Source organism: Paroedura picta, chromosome 6, assembly GCF_049243985.1.
Source record: "Paroedura picta isolate Pp20150507F chromosome 6, Ppicta_v3.0, whole genome shotgun sequence".
NCBI lineage: Eukaryota > Metazoa > Chordata > Lepidosauria > Squamata > Gekkonidae > Paroedura > Paroedura picta.
The window spans coordinates 62472328-62491311 of NC_135374.1; the positions used below are offsets into that span (position 1 = coordinate 62472328).

Consider the following 18984-nt stretch of genomic DNA (forward strand, 5'->3'; position numbering starts at 1 on the left):
TGGAGGAGCTCCTTCTTGCAGGCCCTGCGGAACTGTTTAAGCTCCGTCAGGGCCCTGATCTCTTCTGGGAGCTCGTTCCACCAGGTAGGGGCCAGAACAGAGAATGCTCTGGCCCTGGTCAAGACCAGACGGACTTCTTTAGGGCCAGGGATCCTTAGCTGATTGGAGGCAGTAGAGCGTAGAGCTCTTTTGGGGGCATAGGCGGGGAGGCGGTCCCTCAGGTACACTGGGCCCTGACCGCGTATGGCCTTGAAGGTAATTACCAGAACCTTTAGTCTGATCCGGAATTCAACTGGTAGCCATTGCAGCTGATGGAGAATAGGCCGGATATGGGACCTCCACGGTGTTGCCGTGAGGATCCTGGCTGCTGCATTTTGAACTAGTTGTAGTTTCCGGGTCAGGGCTAAGGGCAGGCCTGCGTAGAGCGAGTTACAAAAGTCTAGTCTAGAGGTGACCGTCGCATGGATCACTGTGGCTAGGTGTTCCGGGGCCAGGTAGGGCGCTAGTAGTTTGGCTTGGCGGAGATGGTAGAATGCCAGCCGCGCTACCTTTGTGATCTGGGCCTCCATTGTGAGGGAGGCGTCCAGAATCACACCTAGGTTCCTGGCAGAGTGAGCCGTGGAGAGCTGCACGCCATCCAGGGCAGGCAGGCGCGCTTCCTCGCAAGGGCCCTTCCTACCTAGCTACAGGACCTCCGTCTTTAAAGGATTGAGCTTCAGACGACTCTGCTTGAGCCATCTCGTCACTGCTTCCAGGCAGCTGGCTAATGCTTCTGGGGGAGAGTCAGGGCGGCCATCCATCAGGAGGAAGAGCTGGGTGTCATCTGCATATTGATGGCAACCCAGCCCGAACTTCCGTACCAGCTGTGCGAGAGGGCGCATGAAGATGTTGAATAGGATAGGAGAGAGGACCGCTCCTTGTGGGACTCCACAAGTAAGTTGCCGGCGGCCTGATGTTTTCTCTCCTATTGCAACCCTCTGTCCACGATCCTGGAGGAAGGAGATCAGCCATTGAAGGGCTGTCCCTTGTATTCCAGCATCGATGAGGCGGCGAGTTAGAAGCTCGTGATCAACTGTGTCGAACGCTGCTGAGAGGTCTAATAATATCAGCAGTGCCGACCCGCCTCGATCCAACTGGCGACGGAGGTCGTCCGTCAGGGCGACTAGCGCTGTCTCTACCCCATGGCCAGGCCGGAAGCCAGACTGGGATGGGTCTAGGACCGAAGCTTCTTCCAGGTATTCTGTCAGTTGGTTTGCGACTGCCCTTTCTATCATCTTGCCCAGAAACGCTAAGTGAGACACGGGCCTGTAGTTGTTAGGCTCTTGTGGGTTTAGAGATGTTTTTTTCAACAGTGGACGTACCACAGCCTCTTTCAAACCCTCCGGGAATTCTCCTGTTGTTAGAGATAGGTTGATTATCTCCCGGAGGGGGCCCATTATCTTTATGCCAGCTGTTTTCAAGAGCCAGGATGGGCAAGGATCTAGTGGGCATGTAGTTGGTCTTGTTGTCGCTAGAATCCTGTCCACTTCGGTCAGCGTGAGTCATCTGAAGTTACTCATAGTTTTCTCCAAAGACGGCCAAGGGGCCTCTAGTTCACTTTTTGTATCTAAGGTTGGGGGGAGGTCGTGGCGGAGTGTCGAGATTTTGTCCGCAAAATGACTCGCAAATGCCTCACAGCTGATGTCCAATTGGCTACTGTTTTGTTGCCCTTCAATCAGGGCAGTGAGGGATCGAACTACCTTAAACAATTGAGCTGGGCGTGAGTCTGCAGATGCGATGGTAGCCGAGTAAAAATTGCGTTTTACTGACTTCACCGCCATCTCATAGGCTTTCATCTGCATTCTATAAGATGTTCTCGAGGCTTCGTCACGAGTCTTCCTCCAAACTCGGTCTAGCCGTCTCAGTTCCCGTTTCTTGTCGCGAAGCTCCTCGGTGTACCAGGGGGCTCGCTTGAGACGGGGCCGGAGAGGGCGTCGGGGAGCTATCTCATCAATGGCAGTCAGCAGTCTGTTATGCCAGTCACTGACCAGGCCATTGAGAGAAGTGCCGGGAGGCATTGGTTCCCGCAGAGCATTCCGGAATCCTATTGGATCCATAAGTCTCCGTGGGCGAGCTAAAATTTGCTCGGCGCCCAACTGAGGAGGTGGTGGGAGCCTTAGCCGAGCCTTTAGAGCATAGTGGTCTGACCATGGCACGGCTGTTGTTGTGACCAGATCCACATCCAAACCTGCGCCGAAAATAAGATCCAGGGTGTGACCTGCTTGATGGGTGGGGCCAACAACAAATTGCGAGAGCCCTAGTGTTGCCATGGTTGACACCAGGTCCTGCCCAATTCTAGAGGACGGTAGCTCAGCATGGACGTTAAAGTCCCCCAGAATTAATAGGCTGGAGAACTGTAGCATCCAGGCCGCCACCGCCTCCGAGTTGTGGTTGGGTGTCTTCCGAGAGTGTGTTAGAGAACTTTTTCTTATTTTTAAATAAAAATCCTTTTTTATTAATTTCAAAGTCTGCCACAGCCTGAGATTTTTTTTTTGTCAGGATCCTGCCCCCCCCTCCCATTGTAAACAAATGAAGTAATCTTGCTCATGGTCATATCTGGCAAAGCAAAGTCTCCTAGAACTGCTAATTTCTCCATCATAAATTCAGAAGACAAGTCTATTTTAGGTACCATACTATCCGTGATGCCTATCCATGAATTTCTACAGTCAGTTGTTTCAAAAGCACTAGCTGGACTTTGGGAAAGCAAAATCACCATTGGCCTGTATAAGTTTTCAGCCCAGGCTTTGCATGTGCAGACAGACCATTTCTAGATTTAGATAAATACTCATCCATGGATGCCTCCTATGCTTGCTGTGGCCAAAGAGGATATATCAGTCGGAGGTCCATATATGTGCTTTCCTTGGACTGCTGTGTTCTTTAGGCATGGAGCATCACTTCTAACTGATTCTTCCTTCTTGCCATTTGTGGTTGAACACCACCCCTTCCCTGTTCATTCAAGCAGGGCGTGGCTTTCTATTAGTACATATATGCAGTTCCTTTATTCTGCTGTTCTTTCTGTGATATTCTCATCTTTCATAACAGGGATCCTAACAAAGCCTGACCTGGTAGACAAGGGAACTGAGGAGTCTGTTGTGGATATAGTAAGAAACTTAATCATCCACCTGAAAAAGGGATATATGATTGTGAAATGCCGTGGACAACAAGATATCCAGTCTAACTTGGACCTGGCCTCTGCTATCCAGAAAGAGAAAGAATTTTTTGAGGATCACGAATACTTTAGGTGATTTTTTAATAGATAACCTGAATTGTTGTTTTACCTACTGTCAACCTCTTATGCAGCAATTGCTTCCATGGTTCAATTGTTCTTATCATTTTGACTGAACTGCTGATCCAGCCCCTAAACAAGTATATGTTTTAAAACATAGTCAAGTTCTTTTAAATGATATGCTAAGCTCCTAAAGTTGAAAATACTGAATCTATGTGTGGAGGATATTGGAGGGTCAGGCCATTACAGGGAATGAGAAGTCTGCGCATTCCCCCTCCCCGCATCCCCTTCTTTGCTTAAGGGATGCAAGGTCCAAATAGGTAGTCTTTATGCAAAGGAAAGAGAGCAGCCTAGATCAGGATATGGAAAGTATATGCCTCCAGTCCTTGGAATGGCTTTCATTGTCACCTCTGTGTGTGCGTCCACACACACACACAGAGAGAGAGAGAGAGAGAGAGAGAGAGAGAGAGAGAGAGAGAGAGAGAGAGAGAGAGAGAGAGAGAGAGAGAGCAAGGAACACTTTTACCTCCTATGAGATTGCCTAAAGTTCCCAAAGGTTCTGATATAAATGAGTGATATTTTTCTGAAAAAAATAAAACCGAAATCCTACTATATGCATGTTTTGGCATGCTTTTTACTTTGCCTTGTAAATGCCAGCTTTCAAGTTGCTCTAGCTTCAGTTTAGTTTGTAGGTTAATGTATTATTATTATTATTATTATTATTATTATTATTATTATTATTATTATTATTATTATTATTATTATTATTATTATTATTATTATTATATCCTGCCTCCCCCCGAAGGCTCGAGGTGGCTTACATAAAAACTCCTCCCTTAAAATCCATAACAATCACATAAAATTACAATAACCAATTAAACAATAGCAACAATAACAGCAATAGATGGCAATACTAATCATCGAGTCTCTGCCACCTCAGCTACAGGGAGGTGGAGGAAACTAGTTCTCACTCACTACCACCAGATTTCATGGGGGGGGGCCTGATCCTCCTCACCGGCCAGCCTCACTGTAGGCCTGGCGGAAGAGCTCTGTTTTACAGGCCCTGCGGAATGCTGGTAATTCCCGCAGGGTCCTCAGCTCTTCCGGGAGCTCGTTCCACCAGGTCGGGGCCAGAACCGAAAATGCCCTGGCCCTGGTAGAGGCCAGTCAGGCTTCCTTGGGGCCAGGGATAACCAACAAGTTGGTCCCCACCGAGCGTAAAGCCCTGCGGGGGATATAGGGCAAAAGGCGGTCCCTCATATATGCTGGGCCTAGACCACGAATGGCCTTAAAGGTCAAAACCAAAACCTTGAACCTGATCCGGAATATAACCGGTAACCAATGCAACTGCCACAGGACTGGCTGGATATGGGTCCTCCATGGTGTAGCTGTGAAGACCCTAGCATCCGCGTTCTGGACTAGTTGCAGTTTTGGGATAAAGCCCAGAGGCAGGCCAGTGTAGAGCAAGTTACAGAAATCTAGTCTGGAGGTGACTGTCGCATGGATCACTGTGGCTAGGTGTTCAGAGGACAGATAGGGTGCTAGTAGACGGGCCTGGCAAAGGTGGAAAAATGCCTGGCTGGCTACCTGCTTAACCTGTGCCTCGAGTGTTAATGAGACATCAATGGTTACCCCCAAATTCCTGACCTGAGACCCAATATTAAGTTGCGTCCCGGCCAGAGAGGGTAAATGCGCTTCCTGATCTGCTCCCTTACGGCCCAACCACAGGACCTCTGTCTTGGAGGGGTTGATTTTCAGGCGACTTTGCTTGAGCCATCTAGCTACGGCTTCCAAACATCTGGCAAATGGATCTGGGGGGGAGTCCAGGTGGCCATACACGAGGAAAAAGAGCTGGGTGTCATCAGAATACTGATGACAACCCAGCCCGTAACTCCGTACCAGTTGAGCCAAAGATGTTAAATAATGTGGGAGAGAGCACCGAGCCCTGTGCGACCCCACAAGGGAGCTGGTAAGGGCCCGATAACTCCTCTCCCACTGCTACCCTCTGAGTCCAGTTTTGGAGGAAGGAGTGTATCCAGCGTAACGCCGTACCCCTTATCCCCATACTGGCAAGGCGGCTCGCTAGCAGCTCGTGATCGACCACGTCAAATGCAGCCGACAGATCTAGAAGAACTAGCACAGCAGAGCCGCCTCAGTCAAGTTGGCGACGGAGGTCATCCAACAGGGAGACCAGCACCGTCTTGACCCCATGGTCAGGACAGAAGCCAGACTGGTATGGATCGAGCGCCGAAGTATCTTCCAGGAACGCTAGGAGCTGGTCCACCGCAGCCCTTTCTACCACCTTACCCAGGAATGCTAAATGTGCTACTGGGCGGTAGCTTGCGGGGTCATGCATGTCCAGAGAAGGTTTCTTGAGGAGAGGGCATACCACTGCCTCCCTCAATGCTTCAGGAAACTCCCTGATTATACATCAAAATCATTTTCACTTTTACATGGCATTAACTAAACATTTCTACACTGTAATCTTGCATGTGCACTGGTACAGATTTAGAACACATTTATACTGATTGTCCCATTCATTTCACCGAAGACCAATCTGCATGTGCAACATCAGCTATATCTTTTGATATGCCTGAGATAATCTAATTAGGCCACTAGATATTTACTGCAAATACAGTCTTCATATTTACTATTTTTCTTGTTCCCCCAACAGAATTCTTCTTGGTGAGAGAAGAGCCACAATTCCCTTACTGGCTGAGAAACTTACAAGTGAACTTGTGGAGCACATCAATGTAAGTTAGGAAATAACAAGATATCGGTATTTTGTCATCAGTGTATATGGCCTGTATATATTCAAGACCAGATTTTTTCTTTCTTTCCTAGAAATCTTTGCCCACTTTAGAAGAGCAAATAAACACACAGCTCCAAAAAGCACATCAAGATTTGCTGATATATGGAAAAGGGATGCCAAAAACTGAAGGCGCGAAGTTCCATTTTTTAATAGATGTAAGTACTGGCATATAATTCTTAATAGATTAGCAGGATAATCCTAAACATAGTAAAACCCTTCTAAACCCATTGACTTCAATGATCTTAGAAAAAAATTGGACTTACCTGAATGTTTCTTCTTTTTAGTGGGGTGAAATCCTCCAAAACTGGTTAGGTCATGGCTTCACTTGCTCCAAGCTGGGCTATGGAATTTAGTATGCCTCTCCAGGATGAGCGTGGGTAGTCCCTTCCAAGCATAGAATAGCTAAGCTTTTTGCAATAACAAATATGGTATAACTTTAGTCACTTTAATAACAGTAAGTATAATAGTAACCATGTTTTCAATATCCACCACATAAACATAAACCAATGAACAAAATCTGCCAAAATACATAGAAGAACAATGTGGTGAGATAATTGAAGGATGTTGTCCCACTGACAAGAAGAAACTTTCAAGTCCAATGTTTCATTCTCTTTCAGTGGGGGAAACTGATTATATCACCAAGCTAACACAGGGTAGGCATAGAAAACTACCTCAACACTGTGTTCATCCCAACTCCTGTTGGAGAACTCATTTCCCAACAGCAGTCTCAATGGAGTTCTGCCAGACTGTTATGAAATGTCTAACCAAAGATGAAAAATTAAACCAGGCTGCTCCTCTACCCATGTCCTTGGTAGGTATCCTGGTTCTGAATGCAACTGAAGTTGCTGCCCCAATAAGATGGGCTACAACCATTAAGGTTGTCTCAAATAGAAGTAGCCTACTCCTTCTTTAGCCTACTCTGTCTCCTGAGAAACCTGTATGCAAGTCAAGAAGCAACAGTGAGAACTAGGCATGGAATCACTGATTAGTTCAAAATTGAGAAAGGAGTTTGGCAAGGCTGTATATTGTCACCTTGCCTATTTAACTTGTATGTGGAGCACATCATGAGAAAGGTGGGGTTAGTTGAGTCACAACTTGGGATCAAGATTGCAGGGAGAAATATCAACAACTTGAGATATGCAGATGAGGGGGCGAACGGAAGCCTGTGGAGGCCGCTGCCCTCCTTTGCAATGTGCCGGCCTACCTGCCATGTTCCATAGGGTGTGGTCAGGTTGGGAGCCACTGCATGGCTACTGACTCTGGTGAATGGTAGAGGGATCCCTCTGTCATCCAGGCGGGGCCAAGGGGCCGATCGGAAGGCGCTTTGCACCTTCCGATTGCCCCCTCCACTTGTCAGTCCAGGGCCAAAGGGCAAATCTGCATTTTTGATCCCGGACTCGGCCTGCCCTCACCCCCCTTAGCCTTTTATTTATATCGTGGAGCAGTATACAGACGCAGAGCAGTATACAGATGGAGAACCTTCTGAACACCCAACATAATCCATTCCCTCTCTCTGCTGAGAGGGAATTGATCAAAAAATTGGAAGTTCTAACTGTTGGATAAATTCGGAGTAACATATGCACCAGTGCTAACTACTACCATAATCTTGTTGAATGTGCAGAGTTCATTATAGAGAAGGTCCCCAGTTCTGAGACCCTCTTAATCAAAATTGTGGCCATGACAGATTCCTTAATTCATACTAAAAAAAAGGATTTAGGGGGATGGTGTTACTAAAGCCAGCAACTCCTGAAAAAAACTGCATTTAGCAACCATATACTTGGGTGCTTGTAGCTTTACACCTTTGAGGTGTTTGCAGATGAACTTGTCATGAGATAACTTGTGGCAGAAATGCCCATTCAACATCAGTGTTGGCAGTTTTTGTCCCCAGGAATCCAGGTGACAAATGGATCCCTATCTCAGCGAATCAAAGAGAGTGCTCAAACAGGTCCATGATTTGTCTTCACTTGATCTCTATCCTCGAAAAAATCCTGTCACAAATTGGCTACTTCATTTGTGGCAGAGCCAATTCACCTGCATGTTCTGAATGCATCAAGCATGCTGAGCTTTTAGGTCCAGGACATTGGCCTCCGCCCCCTGCAAAGAAACTTTGCCATCATCTGGAATAGAGAGGCTATAGGAGGCTTTGGTGTCTCTTTATCGGCTTATATGTCTTTGCCAAGATGTTGTCTTTCTGTGTTGGTACACAGTTAGTTTATTTGTTTGAGTCATTGACCAGCGTATGCATTGGTACATCATTCTGCCAATTCAGTTTCTCAGAATTAAATAAGGCCAATCGTACCAGCCAAATCTCCAGCAGCTCAAGACCACAATCCTTTCTCTGATGCTTACCATCATTCTTAGGTCATACAGCTGAAGCCATGAGACCTCCATCCCTTCAGATCCTCATTATTAGAATATGGGGAGGACTGAAGTACTAGTACTTGCCAGATTATAGTCGTGGATATTAATCACTTCTGATATTAGAAAAACTATTTTGTGATGCTTCCTTGCCACATCCCATTAGAGAGGAAATAGTCTCCAATGCAGAGGTTTCAGATGTAATCATGTCCACAGTACTGCCCCTACTGAAGCAGTCTGTAGGTCCAACAAAAAGAACTGGGGACAAAAAGTGCACTTGTCCCTGTTTGCCATCTCCTGAAATTGATTTGCCTTGTTGCTGTCAGAGGATATCCTTGTTAGAAGGGCGTTTATCAATTTCCCTTTTATGATCTCTGTTGCTGCTTTTTATTTCAAATAAAGTCTCACTGTAAAAACAAACTGTTTGCTGTTTGGCTCAGCTCCTTTGGAGGACTGGTTGAGAGGATGGCTGGATAGGAAGAATCGTCAGTCATTGGGCTGATGGTTATGATGCTTTGGACTAATTATCCTCTGAAATGAAAGTGACCAGCATTTAGGGATGAGCTAAAACTGGCTTACAAATGTAAATTAGTGATGCATTTTGGCCAGCTGGCAAATTTAAGAGCCACCACAGGCTTCCACAAATTGTAAGACAGTTTATGGCAGAAAGAAGGGATTTAAATGGCTTGGAGCCATTTCTGCTTTCTGTGTCCTGTGAAAATTGTGGGGAGCAGAAAGCAGGAGTCATGAACCACTATGAATCTCCTGCTTTGTATTGGTTTGTGTTTCTGTTTGTAGTTTAATCATGAACTGTCATGCCTATCCCTACTACCATGGCTGAAAGAAACAGACAACAAGCATAACTGTTCGGTCATCAGCAGCTGTATTGCACTCTGTTTTGTTTTGTAGAAAATCAAATTGTTTAATCAAGAGATCACAAATTCAACAAAAGGAGAAGAAAAATTGTCTGAAAATGATACCAGACTTTTCACTAAAATTCGCAGAGAATTTCAGGAATGGGAGAAAAAGCTGGGTGAGAGTGCAATAAGGAGTAAGTATGGGGCAGCTGGTGTGCAGGCAACATCATTGGGGCTTGCATGGGGGCCATGTTTGGTGGCAGCTACCAAGCTCAGTGAAGTCACACAAGTTGTGTGGTAGCAGATTGACTAAGTGAGTTGTGCAGCAGACATGGCAAAGCCCAGCCAAGTTTCCCAAGTGGCAGGAAGTTGCCTGGTGGAGTCATGCAGTATTGGTCAGCAGGCCTGGCTCAGCTAACGCCCTCCCTCCATCTGGAGAAGGTCTGTTTGGCCTTACAGTCCACCTCCCTGTCCTTAATGGGCAGAAGCCAAGACGACTTGTCAATACTGTGGATGCCTAGTGACTCCCAAAGTGGCCAGTGAGCTCTCCGAATGTAATCTTGCACGACCTCAGCGGACATTCATTTCTTAAGGTTCCCAGTGTTTCTAATCCTCCAGTGCTTGTTTTCTCTTGTTGGCAAGATTCCCTGGAAAAATCTGCATAAAAGTGTCCTCTTTCCTTAGATCCCCTACAGACTGGGGATCATATAGTTTATAGATCTTTATAGTCATCATTCTCCTTTCCACATATGGGAACAGCACTTAGGATATATACTAATTACTAAGACATACATAATATGAACTAGCATTAGTATAACCATAACATGGGGAAAAAAAGCATCAACTCTTCATATTTTGGGGCATTCTCATCCCCTGATTGTTTTTGGATAAAATTCTGGTATTTACAATTAGTTACTCTAACAGGCCTTTTCTTCCCAAAGAGCTCTTATGATTTTGGAGACCCACCTTTCTTGTAAACCAGGGGTAGTCAAACTGCGGCCTTCCAGATGTCCATGGACTACAATTCCCATGAGCCCCTGCCAGCAAATGTTATAATCCATGGACATCTGGAGGGCCGCAGTTTGACTACCCCTGTTTTAAACTGTAAACCATCTCCTCAGTTATAAAATAGTCTTAGGGTAGTAAGTGTAAAAAGCCTCTTGTGGCAAAGTGGTAAAGCAGCCAACATGCTGTTTGAAGCTCTGCCCATGAGGCTTGGAGTTCAATCCCAGCAGGCGGCTCAAGGTTGACTCAGCCTTCCATCTTCCCAAGGTCGGTAAAATGAGTACCCAGCTTGCTGGGGGGTAAACGGTAATGACTGGGGAAGGGAATGGCAAACCACCCCGTATTGAGTCTGCCATGAAAACGCTAGAGGGCATCACCCCAAGGGTCAGACATGACCCAGTGCTCGCACAGGGGATACCTTTACCTTTAGTAAGTATAAAGGTTTAGGGTTTACTCCTTTGAGTTAAGTTTTGTGGTGAGAACATGGAAACCATTGAAGCAAGAGTTGTATGTAAATAATAAATACGTTTTATTTATGTACTGGTTGTTTTAAAAGAACAGATCAGCAGCACAGATCTTCTGACAGTCAACGGAGAAGCCTGGCTGAGACATTTAAGCTATTTATGGGTTCAGAGTGAACAAACAACTGGGGGATATGTGTGTGGGGGGGGGGGGGTTAAGCAGCCCTGGGCCTTAGTTCTGGCTGACAGCAAGGTCTCACAGGTTCCAGCAGATGGCTTCTTGTCACATCATCCACTGATACCTATGTGATGGCAGCCTTCCCTCTCCCGGTCCTCGGTTCTTCAAGTTCTTCCTTTGAGTCAAAGTCACTGGACTGGTTAAGGAGGTCATAAAACAGTCTTGTACTTGCAAACTTTTGTGAAAACCAGAGGGCATTCACAAACAATATTGAGGGCCTTACTAATTGCTGTTACTCACTAACTTACTGTTACTTAATACTGTGTATAAAGTGAACCCATGTATACTTGCATGGTGTCATCTCTCACTGTTGGGTTCATTTTTAAATTACCAAGTTTGAGACTTGGTGTTAGAAATGCTTTTGATGATTAATAATTAAAATGTGTGAGAAGATAAAAGACCTTTATTCAGCAGCTGTAAACTAAAGATTTCTGCTAAACTCACCAAACCAGAAGCTTCTCAAAATCCAAAAGTGACCAGTATTTATATATATGCATAGCCATAGTGTTATTTCCCAAAACCTTCCCAACTTTCTCCTGAATATGCCCCCCCTTATCAGTATCTTAGACATGCACTCTAGAATTTTCTTTATCCTGTCAAACCAATTAGAAATCTATATTTCATGCATCTCAGCCATCAATGAAGGGTCAACTTAAAATTGTTTCCCAGGGATACTGGTGCATGTGTATTTTATTTATTTATATTTATATACCGTCCTCAACCGAAGGTTCAGGGCAGTTTACAGGGAACAGCAAGTTAACTGTCCAAGGCCCCTTTTAATGAAGCTTCCCCGATCTTTTTGGAATTCCTGTGTTCTAACTGATAACAATAAAAGGATCACAGTTAATTGCTATAATGTTCAATAAAATTGTATTGAATTCATTTTTTCTTCCTACTGGCTTTTAAATGGAGGGCTCTTGTCTACATTGCTTTCATCAGAACCCATCCATTCCATGAAAGTTCTGTCACAACTCCTACTGTTTTGACAGCCTGTAAGGACTTGCACATATCTTTCCCCTGCTTATCTCCGCCTCTCCCACCTGGTGCAAACTTTAGACTGCCAGTCATTCAAGACATAGATTTGCCTCCTTTTATTTGCACACACATTATGCAATAGTAAATTGATGATCTTTAACCGCTCCTGCGGTTATAAAATAAAGCCCTAAGGGCTATTGGGGAGGAGTTAGGGCGGGCTCTGTCCGTGATAAAAACTCGGAGGGGTGGCTCCTGATTCGCCCCTCCGAGTGCCACTCAAGGGCCAAGCGGCCAATGGGGAGGCGCGCAAAGCGCCTTCCCATTGGCCCCTCACCAGGGCAGAACAAAATTCCGTTCACTCAGGCCCAGTCTGCCTGCCAGTCTGCTCCTGACCACTGCAGGGAGAGGAGGTCAGTAGGGCTGCCAAGGGGGATGAGAACACAGGCTGCGCCAGCCCTTTTCGCCCCAAGGCTGTCCTGACTGTCATGTCCAACTGTAAATTGCCTCAGAACCCTGACAGAGCTGGCAGGAGGCTGGAGAGTGCGCTCCCTCCCTCCCTCCCCCTCCCTTCAGGTCTGCGAAGGAGCCTCTGACAGGCCCTGACTGAGGGGAGGGAGGCATTTTCCTTCAGAGAGCAACGCAGGGGAGCCTGAGGGCATTCCTTTTGAGGGTGGGGACTTTCCCCTTCTGCCAAACAGTTGCCTTACAGGAAGGCCACAGGAAATCCCCTTCTCACTTAAAATACTGCTCTGGCCAGGGGTTAGACACAGCCAAACCATGTGTCTTTCTTCTTTGCAACTCTCTGCAGAATTGAGGCCACTGCACAGCGTTATTCTGCAGAGGAAACTGGCTCTTTTGTCTCCTGTTTCATCTGTACAACTATCCTGTGCAGTAGACCTCAAGTCTTTCAATTCAACAACAACCTGTGTGGGAGGCTTTAAATGTTTCTTCTCTACCACAACCCTGTCCAAAGTAGCCCTTTCTGCCTGGGGAGCTGATCTTTATACTCTGCAGGTGAGCTGCAATTCCAAAAGCTCTCCAGGCCCCACCTGTAGGTTGGCTATCCTTGGTTGGAAATATTCATGGAGGTTTGAAGGTGGGACTTCAAAATCATACAATGCCTCAGAGTCCAGCCTTCAAATGAACCATTTTTGCCTGCAGTTGGTAGAGAATGGTGCAGGGGTGTTCCTCCTGGCCTATGGGTTATGACCAGCCCTTACCAGCAACTGTTTGTATTCTGGGGCAGAGACAGGCAGACCAGCATCAGTCCTGTGAGTCTGGAAAGTGCAGGAAGATCTAAATAAATATTTACAGCCTGAAACTAAATAGAGAACAAGTAAATGTCTGGAGACACATGGTAACTGAAATGACTTATTGGCCTGGCAAATAACCTTGGCCTGGCAAATAAAAAAACAGTATAAAAAACCTTACTACGGTCAAGCCTGCTGTGCTCAGAGTGTCTTCCTCTTAGGGTTGCCAGCTTCCCTGTGAGGCTTGCTACCCCACCTCCCTCACATGGAGTCTGCTATGGGGAGAGAAAGGGAAGATGATTGGAAAATGCTTTGATAGACCTTAGGCCTGCTGGGTCACTGCGGCCCATTCTCAGTTCTCTCAGATACCTCACAGGTTGACTATATCACAGGTACCCCACATACCTCACAGGTTGACTATTGTGGAGAGACGAATGGAAAAGGTGTTTGTAAACCGCTTTGAGACTCCTTTGGGTAGTAAGCAATAGGGTACAAAAATCCGTTCTTCTAAGGAGCAACCATGAAAGCAGCATGTGGGCACATAACAATTTATCAACAGTGAAAAAATGGAAAAGAAGGAACAGGGTGGACACCTGTGTACTGTGACTACCCCATGTGTATTAGGACAATTAGGCCACATTTCAGTGAATGTGGCCTAATTCACACAAGAAGGGAAATGATGCAGAACTGGGAGGAATTGGTTGCCATGCAATCTTCCCCTAAGAAGAGTCTCCAGTCTGATTTTCCCTTCACATATCTGAGGACATGGTTCTGGAAAGCTCATCTGTAACCACTATGCCAAAATTCCCAAAGGTCAGTCCTCTCCCACACTCAACGAACACTCCACACCACAGGTTCTTGACACCCATATCTCCACACCCATGCCCTCATTTGCCACCATGCCACCACAACCTCCCACACAACACACACATTCAACCTCATGCCCTTACAGACTGGAAAACTCCTCTCCTTCCTCTTCCCACTGCCAAGCTCTAGCGCCCGTTGTATTCTTGGATACAACGGGCTTTGCCTCTTGTGTATTAATAATACACCAGTTTGGTGTAGTGGTTAGGAGTGAGGACTTCTAATCTGGCATGCCAGGTTCGATTCTGCACTCCCCCACATGCAACCAGCTGGGTGACCTTGGGCTCGCCATGGCACTGATAAAATTGTTCTGACCGGGCAGTGATATCAGCGCTCTCTCAGCCTCACCCACCCCACAGGGTGTCTGTTGTGGGGAGAGGAAAAGGAAGGCGACTGTAAGCCGCTTTGAGCCTCCTTCGGGTAGGGAAAAGCGGCATATAAGAACCAACTCTTCTTCTTCTTCTTCTTCTAATAGACTCATTTTGCTTTTATTCTGCAGTGCAAAAAAGCACCTATCATGAAGTGTGGAGATTTGATGCTCAGTATCGCGGTCGAGAGCTTCCTGGATTTATCAATTACAAAACATTTGAGACTATCATAAAGAAGCACATAATGGAACTAGAAGCACCAGCAATAGAGATGTTGAAGAAAGTAACAGGCAAGTCATTTATTAACAAGGATCTGGTTAACACAAGAAATCTCTCTCTCTCTCCCTCTCTCTCTCTGACTGCTGAGTCTGCTAAGGCTTTCTCCCACCCCAATCAATGGCAGTGAGCCCCACATGGCTCCCAGCAGCCAAGCTCACCGAGGCTTTGCATCCCCACTGTTGACAGTGGTAGTGAGCTTTGGGCAGCTCCTAGGGAAAGGGTAGTCAACCTTTGGTCCTCCAGATGTTCATGGACTACAATTCCCATGAGCCCCTGCCAGCAATTCATATGAGCCCCTGCCAGAATTATAGTCCATGAACATCTGGAGGACCACAGGTTGACTACCTCTGTCCTAGGGGACAGGTCCACCAAGGTTTCTTCACACATACACACACCATGATGCCAGTGAGCCCTTCATGGCCCCTGAAGAATTCTTCCTCCACCAGGAATAGCAGCAGCAAGGTTTCTTCCCCTGTCAGTGACTACAGAGCATCAACAGAGGAAGTAGGAGCATTGTCTGTGCATGCTTTTCAGGGGGTTCCAATCCAATATTTGGCCACAAGTGACTAACAGTAAAAATTTAAATTTGTTTATTTCTATCCTGCTTCTCAACTCTAACTTCTTGAGGTGGCATCCAATAAAAACATAGCTCACTGAGATTATCAAAGCATTCGTTGCACCATTTATTAAAAACATCAGCCTACATCAAATATGGAATGCACAAACTGATCAAAGGCCCATTTATTTGTTTATTTTTATTTATTTTACATTTACAATAAGGTTGAAAACATAAAGTGCTCCGTCTGGCACACCAGGGCGGAAATCCCACAGGCCATATCTAGGATTATCATAGGATCATCACTTGTCTCACTTATGATGTAGATCTTAGTTTTCAGGCATCACAGGGCAATGGGAAGAAAGGAATATTATTGCTACCACTTTTGGATGTAGGGATGCAAATACACTGGAGAGGTAGCCATGCTACTATAACTCTGATTGTGATGTATCTCTTTTTCTCCTTCAGAAATAGTACGGCAAGATTTTACAAAGGTTGCTAAAGATCATTTTGCAGAATTTTACAATCTTTACAGAGCTGCTAAGGTAAACATACTAATACCCTATAGATCACACTCTTCTGGGACATGGCTTCCTCTGGCTAGATGAAACTTGTATTACTTAGAACTTTCCCACACCAGTAATTCACCCCGACTCACTGCTCATCTGATGGTGGAGCAAATTCCCAGTTCTACATGATGTCGGCACCATCCCAAGGTTGTCCCAAGCCTGGCCGACTCAAGCCCTCATTTGCCCCACGTGGGCAAGGGAACGTGGATAAATCTGTGTTCCCTTTTTTGTCCCAAGTGTCAATGGGGCCTATGTTGGGCCAGACTCATCCAGAAGGGAGGAGTTGGGCCATTATGTCTTGGCTCCTCCTCACCCTCGCTCAAATACGGCATTCTGGAAGGGACAAAAAATGCCCCAGGTGGCTCCACTGCACTGAGCAGTGTGGCAGAGCTGCCTGGGGCATTTTTGTTTGTTTGTTTAGGAACATGGCATTCTATTGGTACACAATACCACATTCTTACACAAACAACCCAAAAAAAGACCCACCCCACAGCAAGGCGGAACCTCACTGCCCCGAATGCCATGTAGGAATGGGAGAGGTGGGACAAACTGCTCCAGCTCAAACACCAGGTGGCAGCTGAGCATGGAGTCTCCCATGCAGTAAGGATCCTGGTCTAAACTTTCCAACTTGTCCATCTACAGGTTGCTCCTCACCCCTTCACATTTCACCATGTATGAGGGTTCACATTTTACCCAGTCAGGGTCCACAAGGTAGTAAATGTAAAAAATGTACAAAAGCATCAAAACAGTTGAAGAAATAAAAACACATTTAAAATAATAAATTATATATTTATATTATATATACTAGGGGCAAAGACCGTTGTATGCAGCAATACAACAGGCGCTAGAGCTTGGTGGTGGGAAGAGGAAGGGGAGGAGTTGTCCAGTCTGTAAGGGCATGGAGTTGAATGTGTGTGTTGTGTGGGGGGTTGTGGTGGCACAACAACCCTGTGTAGTAGTCCTCAAATCTGCAGAGAGTTGCTTGGCTGCCTCTTCCCTCCAGCTGGCCAAAGCAGTATTTTAAGTGAGAAGGGGCTTTTCTGTCAGCCAACTGTTTGGCAGAAGGGGAAAGCTCCCCTTCCTCAAAAGGAATGCCCACACTCATGCCCACAGACTTCTCTGCGTAGCTCTCAGAAATCTCTCCCTCCCCTCAGTCAGGGGCTCTCAGAGGCTCCTTCACAGCAGGTCTGAAGGGAGAGCATTCACCAGCCACCTGCCAGCTTTGTCAGTGGTCTGAGGCAAAGTAAAGGAAGTTGTTGGACAGTTAGGACAGCCCTGGGGTGAAAAGGACAGGCGTGACTTGTCCAAGCCTCCATTCTCAACCCCCTCGGCAGCCCTACTGACCTCTCCCTGCAGTGGTCAGGGGCAGACTGGTAGCAATGTTACCAGATTGCCCCTGGCCGGGCTGAGGGGTGGGCTGTGTCACCTCCCTATTGGTCCTAAGTCCAGGGAGGTGGGTCCAGTCCGATCTTTTGACTGGCCCCACCTACTTTCTGCCCACTTAGGCCTTCACTTTTTATATTATACAGCGAAGCTTTATACACATACACATACACATACACATACACATACACATACACATACACATACACATACACATACACATACACATACTCTTTTGAATTGTGTGCCTATAATTATAAGCAACAATCCATTATTTTTTAATATAAAGATGAGTGCATGAACAATCAGTGGGTGAGCTACACATGTGCTTATATTGGTGGCAGTTTTGTTAATGCGATAAGAGGTTGTGGATTTGGTTGCTTTATGGAATAACCAAACTCAGCATTGCTCTCTTACATTTTATGTTATTGTTGCTGCTCATCACAGGACAGAATTGAAGATATTAAAGAGAAACAATTAGAGGAAGCTGAGTGTACAGTGAGGACCCAGTTTGCAATGGAACAGATTTTGTACTGCCAGGACAAAGTCTACAGTCATGATCTAAGTTCAGTATGGGACCAAGCAGTTGCAGAAGGAAAAATGACCTTAAAGGTCCAGCCTGAAAAGTTCTTCTTTGCAGGCATGCCTGATGAAAAGCATGCTTCAGTCAAAGAAATGGCTTACCATTTGGAGGCATATTTCAGGGTAAGTAATTCCTATTCCCTGCAAAAGACAAGGGCTTTATAAGCAGGATGGCTTTTGAATACATGTCACCGCTTGACATTCTACCCAACAAACTATTATCTACGATGACTGGAAGTGGCTTTGCTGATTACAGCAAAAAGAGTTTTTCCCAGACCTGCTGCCTAAGAATGTTAATTAGACCTGTTACATGTTAACATGTTAATTAGGAAAATGGAGATAAGCTACAAGATGAAATGCTGAAGCTTCTGCAAGTAAAGGAAGAGACTGGCAATTTGCTCCAAGAGTGTAAAGATTATACCTTGGGACCTTCTTCATACGATACATATTAATGCACACATATGCTTACGCGCTAATATGGATGGGCGTGCTATGACATCTGTTGGTGTGCCCATCACAATAACAAGTGCTTTGTGTGCATATACTAGGAACCTGATTTGTATTAATTTCTATGAAGGTGGTATTGAATGTGTATATGAAGATGTATTTGTAATACAAATTAATACATTTGGAATAGGGGTCTGATTTAGACAGATTCAAGTCTGGACTGTCATCCCTGGAGCGTTTTTTCAATAGGGGAGAGAGAGAGAGCAGATTTATCATTTGGCATGTGCTGTGTAGCCAAAAGTTCTTATAGTCTTGCAGCTGGACAAGGGATGTTTGGAGGTGCTTTGGCATTCCCTGCCTCTGTGTCATGACTCCACGTGTTCCTGGGAGGAACTCCCACCCAAATCCTTGGAGGTCTCGCATCCAAATACTAGCCAGGGTCAGCGTTGCTTAGCTTCTGAGATCTGATGGGACTGGATTTGCCAGAGAAATCCAGGTCATGTCTAGAGAGAGCAGAAGCAGAGATTAACAGCACAAAATACATGATTCTGTAAAACAGAGTACTTAATCCCAGCTGCTAACAATGCAAAACCTTTTCCACAGATACATTTCTGGATTTCAAGTTTATCCATGGTGGCATCCTATGATCAGAGTATATTTTTTTTAGTGTAAATGGCATATTTATAATTCCCCAGTGATTGTGTCTCGGAGGATT

At 45.8% G+C, this 18984-nt stretch overlaps 1 protein-coding gene across 1 annotated transcript in view; it reads left to right on the top strand.

The window, feature by feature from the left end:
- Positions 1-18984, top strand: part of LOC143839959 (interferon-induced GTP-binding protein Mx2-like) — a 37242-nt gene that overhangs the window by 16824 nt on the left and 1434 nt on the right. The window contains 7 exon segments of the mRNA XM_077342758.1: positions 3082-3280; positions 5940-6018; positions 6110-6232; positions 9345-9486; positions 14585-14743; positions 15757-15833; positions 17688-17945. Of these exon segments, the coding sequence (XP_077198873.1) occupies positions 3082-3280; positions 5940-6018; positions 6110-6232; positions 9345-9486; positions 14585-14743; positions 15757-15833; positions 17688-17945 (1037 nt within the window).